The sequence below is a fragment of the Tamandua tetradactyla genome, chromosome 6 (assembly GCF_023851605.1).
Source record: "Tamandua tetradactyla isolate mTamTet1 chromosome 6, mTamTet1.pri, whole genome shotgun sequence".
Lineage (NCBI taxonomy): Eukaryota > Metazoa > Chordata > Mammalia > Pilosa > Myrmecophagidae > Tamandua > Tamandua tetradactyla.
In genome coordinates this window covers 80,188,271-80,199,511 of record NC_135332.1, presented here as the reverse complement: position 1 = coordinate 80,199,511, position 11,241 = coordinate 80,188,271, and the positions used below count along the sequence as shown (strand labels likewise).

Sequence of the window (11,241 nt, the reverse complement as noted above, 5' to 3'; positions counted from 1 at the left end):
GCTCTATTGGTATTGTTTTGCCACCAGAATTGTTCAACATCTTATAAACATTGATGGTAGAATATATGAAATGTAAATAAAAATAAAGCAGCTGCTTGTTTCTTTCCCTTGTTCACTTTCAGTCTGATATGTGTGTCACAGCTTTTTTTTCCCCCTCTAAATGTTTGTCTAAGTCGTGTTTAAAGCATTTTGTGGTGGTGGTTGTTATTATGTTTCTGTGGAGCTGCCTGCTTTACCTTAGCAGAGAGCTTACCAAACAACTCCTTTGTGGGCAAAGCTAATAATGGACCTGTTTATTTTCATTTTCATTAATTGAAAACCCTGAGTCTGAGAAACTGTGAATCATTGACTTTTCATTTTTGTTGTGTTTTTTTTTTACATGGACAGGCACCGGAAATTGAACCCTGGTCCTCTGGCATGGCATGTGAGCATTCTTGCCTGCTGAGCCACCGTGGCCCGCCCTCATTGACTTTTAAAATTGGAAACAGTTTCAAAATCTCCAGATCATCTGCTACTTGATATGAAGAATTGCTTGATTCCTAAAAGAGGTGGAGATTTGGTAATTAAATGCCAGTGAAGCTATAGGATCATATGGATAGATTTCTCCAAAAGGCATGGAAGATCCCCTTCATGCTTTCCTTGTTGACAAAGAACATTTATCATTGAGAGACATAAGGATAGCACTTAATGTGTATGTGCATTTTTAAATAGGCTTGCAAAAGAGAATACCTAGGATTTTCTCTGTGATAAATATGCACCTAAAAATACGTAGAATACTAGCAACTGTTGCATTTTAGCAGTGAATCAAGTCCAAATTCAATTATCCAAATTTTGCAATATTCTTTTTTACATTTCTGTCTAGAAATTGTCATTGTAATATATATTCTAGGGAAATGTCACAAAATATGCTGCAGACATATTTTCTCTCTGGGAAGGAACCTTAATTATTATTGATGATACCAAACCAGGTTTAAAGGATGGTGAATGTTTATCCTAGCCTTATTTCGATGTCAAATATTGGAAATAACCTAAATATCTAGATAGGAAATTAGTTAACTAAAATGTTGCACAGCCGCTTAATGGAATACTATGCAGTAATTTAAAATGTTTATGAAGATATTCAAAAATAATATTGCACAATTATGTAGGAGATTTTAACATATTATGGTAATAATGTCTTTACTTAATTGGAATATAGAATTTTTCCTATTCCTGCTTGTTTTCTTATTCCTACTTGTTCCTATTCCTACTATGTTCAAAATGTTTTATATTGAGTAATAATTTATAACTTTTGTAAGGTAATAATGTAAACTTTAGTTTAAAAATATCTATCTAGGTTCTGTTATATGCAATGTACTATACTTTTATAAGTGGAATTGCTTGCTAGTTATATTTTGCAACTTAAAAATAATTGAAATTCAATCCCATTTAATTTAGTTTTAAAATTACTTTTAAAAAATAATACATTTAAAAATACATAGTTTTTCTTTGACATTTATTTCATTTTTGGGGGGGCATTTTTCCACCTACTGAATTTAATTTTCTCATTTTATGTTTATTATGTGAACATTTGGTACTATAGGGAATTATTGCAATGTGAATTTCTTATAAATATTTTAAATATTGTCATATTTTCCGAATGCAGCTAAATTTGGAAAAAATAAGAACTATGATCCCTTGAGTTTTGTGAAACCGGAAAATTCTTTTTAATAGTAGCCAATGAGAAAATATAGCCAATAGTTATACTAAATCCACATATGTTTATAATGACTTGAGGCTAAATCCTAGGGAGACCCACACAGTAGGCATATGTTGTGATATAAATTTAAATTAATTACAATTAAATAAAATTTAGAATTCCATTTTTTAATCACACCAGCCACATTTCAAGTCCTAAATAGCCACATATGACTGGCAACTGTGATTTTGGATGGCACAACCAGAGAACATTGCAGTTATCACAAAAACATTCTCTTGGAAAGAGCTAATAGAGGCAATATTCTGGATGGTTAGTGTTTTGCTCCTAATTTTGCCCTGTAAGTATGTGTGGGGAACCACGTTCCAGATGATTTTCTCAACTTTCTTTTTAAATTTCACCATTACATAAAGACACTTTGAGTGAAAGGGAGAGAAAAGCTTATGTCTCAGTGAATTTTGTTTGCCATGTGTGCTTATGTGACAAAAGAAAGTAGTGGGATTGAACAAGAGTCTGTAATAAAATAAAATCCATTATTCATGCCTTTGTTCTTACAATAGTTACTTTTTTCAGATACCCAGATGTTATATTTTCTACTTTACCATGAGCACTGTGGTACAGAGCTCTGTGCAAATAGAATGTGTGGGGAAAATGTGGCGGCTACTACCAATGTGAAATGAAAGGTGAAGGGAAGTGTCTCCTTAATCATGAGAAGATAAGAAAGAAGATACATTCCACTGAAAATGCTACTTTAGATGGAAAAAATATGAAACAAAGCTATAAATATGGCAACCATCTCTTACATAAGTATTTGTAGAATCTCTTGTTACACACGAGATATTTTTCTCCTCTCAATGTACTGAGAATTGTACAGACAGTGAATTTCAAGATTAAATTAGAGATTTTAGTCATAGTTTTAAAAGAATACTTATTATTTAAATCATAAATCTAAGAATTCTCAATATAAAAACTGGAAGGAATACAGTAAAGCATACAGAGAAAAGTAAAAGCCTTTAATTGTTTTCAGTTAATAATTTTGCATAATTATATTTATTTTTAAAAGATAATGTCTTATTCTAAGAAATTCCTACTTAACCTCATATCATAAGCACTTTCCAAAATATTTAAAAGTCATAAGATATCATCTCAAATATTTCACTTTTTATTCAATTCATTTATGTTGGAATATCTAGATTATTTTAAACTTTGTTATTTAAATAATGCTTTTTTTTGCACAAATCTTTGGTCACATCTGTGATTATTTCCTTAGGATAGATTTTTTTTCTTTTTTTTTATTGCATGGGTAGGCACTGGTAATCGATCCCAGGTCTCTGACATGGCAGGTGAGAATTCTGCCTGCTGAGCCACTGAGGCCTGCCCTGGGATAGATTTTTAAAAGTGGAATTACTAGATTATAGACTTCAATTTGCAATGCTCTTATTTCTTATTGATAAATCATTTTACAATATGGGGTAGTAATGTACGTTCCCACTAACAGTGAATATGAATACTTTTTTTTTCCTAATACATCCTTGCCAGGATGGCAAATAAAGGAGTTGGATAATATTCAGGATAAATTTGGATTCATTCATTGTTGAGAACTTCCAAAGATGGTGCAATCAAAATTCATATTTTTTTATTGTGGTAAAACATATACTATGTAAAATTTGCCATTTTAAGCAATGAGCCACTTTCCCCTCCCAGATATAAATTTTTTTATTGACAGAGATGTTGGGGGATATGGTTTTGGTGTGTGGAAACAAAGAGGTGCCTAATATTGAACCACAGCACTAAGCAGATTATCCACCCAGACAAGGAAAGGTTGGGCAATAACAATCCTGCTACTGCATAGCAATAAATGCTTTTATACATTAAAGGGACATTGAGGATGCAGAAAACCTGCTTCCTGGTGGCTCTTCAAGAGATTATGAGGAGAACCTAAGCAGAGCACTCACCCATCCCAAAGGCAACAAGGGCTTCAGTTACTACTTTTGTTCTGCTGAGACTACATACAATACTTTTTGTACTCTATATACGTACATATATGTTATAAACATTTTTTATAGTGAAATACAAAATATATACAAAAAAGTAATAAATTCCAAAGTATACTTTAACAGGTAGTTATAGAATAAATTTCAATGTATGATGTGGGTTACAGCTCCACAATTTTAGGTATTCCCTTACAGGTGCTCTAAGACACTGACAACTAAAAGGAAATATCAATACTTATTTCTTAAATTCTATTTTCTCTGTTACAACTCCTCCTTCGATCCTTCTCCCAATTGTTAGGGTTATTTGGGCAATGACCATTCTAACTTCCTTGTATTGAAAAGGGGTGTCAACGTTATGGGATAGGAGGATGCAACTGGTTGATGCACTTGGAAAGATGGTAAATCTGGGTTTCAGGGTTTATCTGGCCTAGAACCATTCAGGGGTTTTAGGTTTCTGAAAAATAAGCTTAGTGAGTGAAATTTTTATAAAGTCTCAGATAGAACCCTGAGTATTCTTTAGGGTTTACAGGAATCCTATTGTTTGAGGCTTTGGTAAAGCATGGTAATTAGCAATATCTAGCTGAAGCTTGCATAAGATTACCCTTCAAAATAGTGGACAATGTATTTTTGAATGAATGGATGCATGAATGATTTCGAAGCATTAAAGACTTTATTGCATCTCCTCAAGATGGACTGTGTATGTATTCTTTATAATACATTTAATCTCCATTTCATGACATAGTTTCTGTTGACTCCATACTGGAGTCCACTACAGAATGAGTTTGCTTTGACATCCTTCACTTAATATATGTCCTTGTCACAGTCTGTACTTGACCACATAAACTACTTTTAGTTCATCTACAGATAGCATCTATATTCAAGAGTTTTCTAAGTCCATCTCCTGCTATGCTATTTGAGAAAAATTTACATGTTTATAATATTTTAAGGGTCATAATTGGTTTCCCCAAAGGCTTTATTGACATGTGTCACTATCTCATCCAGTTGTGAAAACTTGTCCCATTTAGCTTCTATTTCTTAGTTTTTTTGTCCTGATGCTAAATATTTATCTTTGAATTGCCAAGAGTGTGATAGAAATTTGTTAGTTTTTTTTTTTTTTTTTTTTTTTTTTTTTTTTTTTTTAAGGAAAGACAGAGAGAAGGAAGGAAGGATAGAAGGAAGGAAGGAAGGAAGAAAGGGAAACATTTTTAAACATTTTCTTGTTTTATTGTATTCTGTTTCTCCGTTTTTGTTACATGGGCTGGGGCCGGGAATCGAACCGAGGTCCTCCGGCATAGCAGGCAAGCACTTTGCCCGCTGAGCCACCGCGGCCCGCCCTGTTAGTTTTAATTTTATATTTCTTTATCCACCCACAGAGTGAGCATTTCCAAAGTCTAAAATTACATTTCTTTTATTTAAATTTAGTTTTCATGTTACCTAATATATAAAACAAAATAATAAATATGTACAAATAATGTTTACACCAATAGAGCACATTCCAAGTACAGTTTTATTTGTATTGGTTTTGACTTTTTAAAAAAGAAGTATCATAATCTAAAACTAAGAAATATCCTCAATCTTATTTTGAGGATTATAAAGAAAAGAAAGTATATTATAAGTAGATTTGATGTGTCTGTAATTATATAATCAAATAGTCTTTTTCAGAGGATCTTATAATATTTAGGCAACAAATTTTTATTAGGAAATTTGAAAAAAAATTCCATTGCACTGTTAAAAATCTTCCAAAGCAGCTTATGTTTTATCTGAATTTAAGGGGGAAAAAAAAGGTAAAATTAGGTTGTGATAAACTACAAAGCATTGTTACATTGTTTTGTTGTTGCTTTTAGTTTCATAGAACTCTCTTGGAATAGCATTTATTAAGTATCTAATATGTTGTAAGCACTTTGTACAGAAAGTTTAGGGCTAAGTTAATTTAGATAATAAGTGTGAGAGCTGATGATTAAACTAAGGTGTGTCTAACTCCAAAGTCAATATTCTGCATCCATATAAACTATGTACACAACATAATCAGTAGTATTGCATTAGTACAATTTATTTTTGGTAGGGGAGCTTCAAAGAAAAAGTCTGCTCTAAATAAGCTTACAATCCATGTGGTCAAGAGACATACACAAAAATCTTTAAATAGCAATAATTTTATTAGTCAAGGCTTGCAATGCAGAACATAAATAGAAATTAACCCTACCACAAAATGTATGGTAGTTGCTTCTTTTGATGGAAGAAAGACATTTAATGATGTTGAAACCTGTGGTAAACAGAGACTAAGCTCTACAAAGAGGCTCCAAGATGGCATAGCTCAAATAAGATCTAAGTGCATTTAATGTTCACGTAACAATCCTGAGGTAACTGATCTGCAAGGGAAATCTTAAGCCCACAAAATTATTCGAGAGCTGGGTTTCTTCCCCTTTGGTGCTTTACCATCTTCTAGGGGGGTTCTCTCTTCTTACACTTAGTGTTGGCTTATGAGCAACACAGCTACATTCCAATTCAGGAAAGGAACCACAGCCAAATGTAATATATATTTATTATGTAATATATATTATTATAAGGGAAGTTGTAGGTTTACAGGAAGATCATGCAGAAAGTGCAGAGTTCCATATACCTTCCCATTCCTCCTCACACACATGGTTTTCCTGATTATTAACACTGCATTATTTTGGTACTTGATTGCAATTGATCAAAGAATATTATAATTATACTACCAACTACAGTTCACCTTTTGTGTTAGGGTTCACTGCTTGTGTTGTACAGTCCTATGGGTTTAAAAAATTTTTATTCTTGTAACATATATACAATGTAATAGTTCCCTTTTAACAACAGTCAAATATTCAACAGTGTTAATTACATTTAAATGTTGTACCATCACCACCATCTATTACTGAAACTTTCCCATCACCCGAAACAGAAACCCCACCTGTTAAGCATTCATTTCCCATTCTCTACCCCCACCCATCTGCTGTAACCTGTATTCTGGTTTCTGACTGTATGAATCTGCTTATTCTAATTATTTCATATCAGTGAAATCATACAATATTTGAACTTTTGCATCTGGCTTATTTCACTCAGCATGCTGTCTTCAAGCTCCGTCCATGTTGTCACATGCATCAGAACTTCATTTCCTTTGATGGCTGGATAGTATTCCACTTTGTGTGTATACCTCATTTTGATTATCTATTCATGGGTTAGTGGACATTTGGGTTGCTTCCATCTTTTGAAAATTGTGAATCATGCAACCATGAGCATCAGTGTGCAAATAATTCTTTGAGCCTCAGCTTTCAATTTTTAGGTTTTTCGCCTAGAAGTGTGATTTCAAGGTCATATGATAACATGTACTTCATTTATTGAAGAACCACCAAACTGTTTTGCATAGCAGCTGCACCATTTTATTCTCTCACCAACAAATGTTATTTTCTAATTTCAAATTGTAGCCATCCGAGTGAGTATTACATGGTATCTCATTTTGGTTTTGATTTTCATTTCCATAATGGCTGATGATATTGAGCATCTGTTCATGTGTTTATTGGGCATTTGGGCAATTTCTTTGGAGAAATGTCTTTTCAAGCCTTTTGCCTATTTTTCATTTGGGTTGTTTGTCTTTTTGTTATTGAGGTGGAAGATTTCTTTACATATTCTGGATATTAAACCCTTATTAGATATGTGTCTTTCAAATATTTTCTCCCATTCTATGGACTGTATTTTTATTTTCATGATAATTCCTTTGATAGATAATTGTTCTTAAATTTGTTGAAGTCCCATTTGCCTATATTTTCTTTGGTTGCTTTTACTTTTGGTATAGTTTAACCATTGCCTGGCACTAAATCCTGAAGATGATTCTCTATTCTTTCTTCTAAGAGATTTTTAGTTTTGGTTCTCACACTTAAGTCTTTGATCAACTTTGAGTTAATTTTGGTATATGGTGTGATGTAGGTTTACACCTTCATTTGTTTTGCATGTACGTGTCCAGTTTTCCCAGTCCCATATTTGTTGAAGATACTGTTCTTTCACCACTGAATGGAATTGGTCAACTTGTCAAAAATCAACTGGCCACAGATATGAGGGTCTATTTCAGAAATCTCTATTCAATTCTTTGGTTTATATATCTGTCTTTACCTCATACCATGCTGTTTTGAATAGTTTAGCTTTTCAGTAAGTATTTTTTTTTTCTTTTGTACGCTGTATGGCGGGGTCACATTTCATTGTTTTTCCATGTGAATATCCTGTTGTTGCAGCACCATTTGTTGAAGTTTTATTTGTTTGTTTGAATTTTTATTTGTTTATTTTGCTTGTTTGTTTGTTTTGGGGGGAATGCATGGACTGGGAATTGAACTTGGGTCTCCCACATGGCAGGCTAGAATTCTACCACTAAACTACTTTGCACCCCTGCAGTAAGTTTTAAAATTGGGAAATGTGAGTCCTTCAACTTAGCTCCTCATTTTCAAGATGGTTGTAGCTGTTATGGGGCCTTTGTCTTTTCATATAAATTTGATGATTGGTTTTCCATTTCTGAAGAGGAGATTGTTGGAATCTTGAATGGGATTGCATTGAACCTGTAAATTGTTTTGGATAGAATTGGCATATTAACCATATTTAGTCTTTCAATTCATCATCATGGAATATCCTTCCCTTTATTTACATCTTCTTTGATTTCTTTTAGCAAAGTTTTTCTGTTTTATGTGTACAAGTCTGTTATATCACTGGCTCCTAGATATTTGATTTTTTAGTTGATATTGTAGATGAATTTTTTTTCTTGATTTCCTCTTTAGATTGTTTATGACTAGTGTGTAGAAAACTACTGATTTTTACATGTTGATCTTGTACCCTATCAAACTTTGCTGAATTTATATATTAGCTCTTGGAATTTTGTTGTGGAATTTTCATGATTTTATTATGTTGGATCATGTCATCTACAATTACTAAAGATTTTATTTCTTCCTTTCCAATTCAGATGCATTTTACTTATTTTTCTTGCCTAATTTTTCTGGCTAGATCTTCCAGTACAATATTGAATAATGATGGTGACACTGAACATCCTTACCTTGTTCCTGATCTTACAGGGAAAGGTTTCATTCTTTCACCATTGAGTGTAATGTTAGCTGTGATTTTTCAGATGTATAACCTTTATCATATTGAAGAAATTTCCTTCTATTCCCTAGTTTTCTAGGTTTTTTTTTAATCAGAAAAGGTGCTAGATTTTGTTGAATGCTTTTTCTGCATCAATTTAGATGATGTATTTTTGCTCCATTGTTCTATTGGCATGGGATATAATATTGATAGATTTTCTTGTATTAAACCACACTTGCATACACAGAGAGTAAATCCCAGTTGATCATGTGCAAAATTCTATTAATGTACTTTTGGATTTGGTTTACTAGTATTCCTTTGAGGATTTTTGAACCTATGTCCATAAGAGATATTGTTCTGCAATTTCCTTTACTGGTGGTATTTTTATCTGGCTTTGATATGAGGCTGATATTGGCTGCATAGAAAGATTTAGGGAGTGTTTCCTCCTCATCAATTTTTGGGAAATGTCTGAACAGAGTTGATGTTGATACTTCTAATGTTTGGTAGAATTCCTCCGTGAAGCCTGTTCCCAGGACTTCCTTTGTTGGATGGTTTTTCATTGCTGATTCAATGTATTTACTAGCTAATGCTTTTGTTGATAGCTTCTATTTCTTCTTGAGTCAGTATATGTAGCTTGTGTGTTTCTAGGAACTTGCCCATTTTACCTAAGTTGTCCTTTTTTTTGTCATACATTTGTCAATAGTCTCCTCTTTCAGTACTTTTTATTTCTGTGGGGTTGGTAGTGATGTCACACTTTCATTTCTGATTTTAGTAATCTGTAGCTTTCTAAATTTGTGCTGATTTGATTCACTGTCTAGTGTCCTTTACTTTCATCCTGAAGAACTCCCTTTATCATTGCTTTTAGGGCAGGCCTAGTTTGTTTTTGTGGGGATATGTTTATCTCATTTTTGAAAGAGTGTCTCACTGTATATAACATTATTATCCTGTAATTATTTTATTTCAGCACTTTATGTATTTCTTTCCACTGCCCTCTTGCTTCCATGGTTTCTGAGTAAAAACTGGCACTTAATCTTATTGGGATGTGCTTGTACTTAAATGTTTTTCTCTTGTAGCTTTCACAACTTGCTCCTTGTTCTTGGTAGTGAGACAGTTTGACTGCTATGTGTTTTGGCATGATTCTCTTCAACTTTATCCTCTTTTGGGTTTATTGGTGTTCTCGAATGTATATATTTATGTCTTTTGTGGAATTCAGAAAGTTTTCTGCCATTATTTCTTTGAACATTTCTTTTGAGCTTTTTTCTTTTTCTTCTTTTGGACTCCTATAATGCATGTATTGCTATGTTTGATGATATCTGACATAAGCTCTGTTCATTCTTTTATATTATTTTCTCCTTCTGCTAGCCTGAATCATTTCCATTGTCTTGCCTCTGATTCACTGTGTCTTCTGCAAGTATCCCTCTGCCTTTGAAATCCTCTATGGAATTTTTAATTTCAGTTATTCTGGTCTTCATCTCCAATATTTGTTTCATTCCTTTAAACATATCTCTTTATTGAGATTTTCATATTAGTCATGCATTTTTTTCTCCTGATATCCTTTAGTTCTTTCTCTGTGCTTTTTTTTTAAATCTTCTTGTAAATATTGAGGATTAAGTTTTTAAAGTCTTTGTTTGGTATGTCTAAAGTCTGGCTCTCTTTATTGATAATTTCTTAGTTTGTATTTTTTTTTTTGATGTGCCATAAATTTTCTGTTTCTTTGTCTTGTGATCTTTTTGCTGCCCACTGTCCATTTTAATATTTTAGTGTGTTAAGTCTAGGATTTAGTTCCTGAATAGTTGTTCCATAAATTTGTAACTAACTAGTGATATGACATACATTTCCTTGAGTGCCAGGAGTTGGCAAAAGCAACAAACCAATGCCAAAAAAAAAATACCTTTCACAGTCTTTGCAAATTGGTTCTTCATTAACTGGTGCTCTGTTTCAGAGTTTATTTCTCCTATGAAGAAGACCAGCCTGAGGCAAAAGTGTAGGGTAAGGTACTCTACATTTTTTTTTTGAGCATGTTTTTTGCCCTGTGTTCTTGCTTTTGTGGCCGTAAGAATTCCCGTTTGCAGGAATTTTACTTTCCACTCTATCCCCTATGAAATAGATTTTCACCCCTTCCTAGATGCTCTATTGTATGTGTTAAAGCTGGTAAGCTTTTGCTCCAGGCAGCTTTGACTTAGTTTTTTCTTACACCACCCTTGCTGTCTACACACTGCTTCTGCCTGCAGTGCAAGGTCTGGGAGGCTGAGCCTGAGGGGAGTTTATGGTTTCAGTTTTTCAGCCTGCCACTTCATAGATTGGCACCTGCACGCAGGCACCCTGGCATGTTCATAGGGATTGTTCTGCCTACCAAAGTGGGGCCAGTGGCCTAAATGAGAGCACAAGCTGTCTTCACAGTGGGCCTGGGGACATTGTGACTATTTTGTAACTCAGGGAAATATGAGTGCAGAAAGGAAGACAACTCTTGTTTCC

General features: G+C 33.4%; 1 protein-coding gene across 12 annotated transcripts in view; it reads left to right on the top strand.

The window, feature by feature from the left end:
• The window catches only part of LOC143688455 (uncharacterized), a 54,795-nt gene extending 51,983 nt beyond the window's left edge, over positions 1 to 2,812 (top strand). For 8 of the 12 annotated variants that reach the window (XM_077166363.1, XM_077166365.1, XM_077166364.1 and 5 more), the window contains one exon: positions 388 to 2,812. In XM_077166363.1, the coding sequence (XP_077022478.1) occupies positions 388 to 519 (132 nt within the window). In that variant the 3' untranslated portion in view covers positions 520 to 2,812. The remainder of the gene's footprint in view (positions 1 to 387) is intronic. The other 4 variants (XR_013178078.1, XM_077166372.1, XR_013178085.1 and 1 more) reach the window with 3 other exon arrangements.
• The last annotated feature ends 8,429 nt before the right edge of the window (positions 2,813 to 11,241 follow it).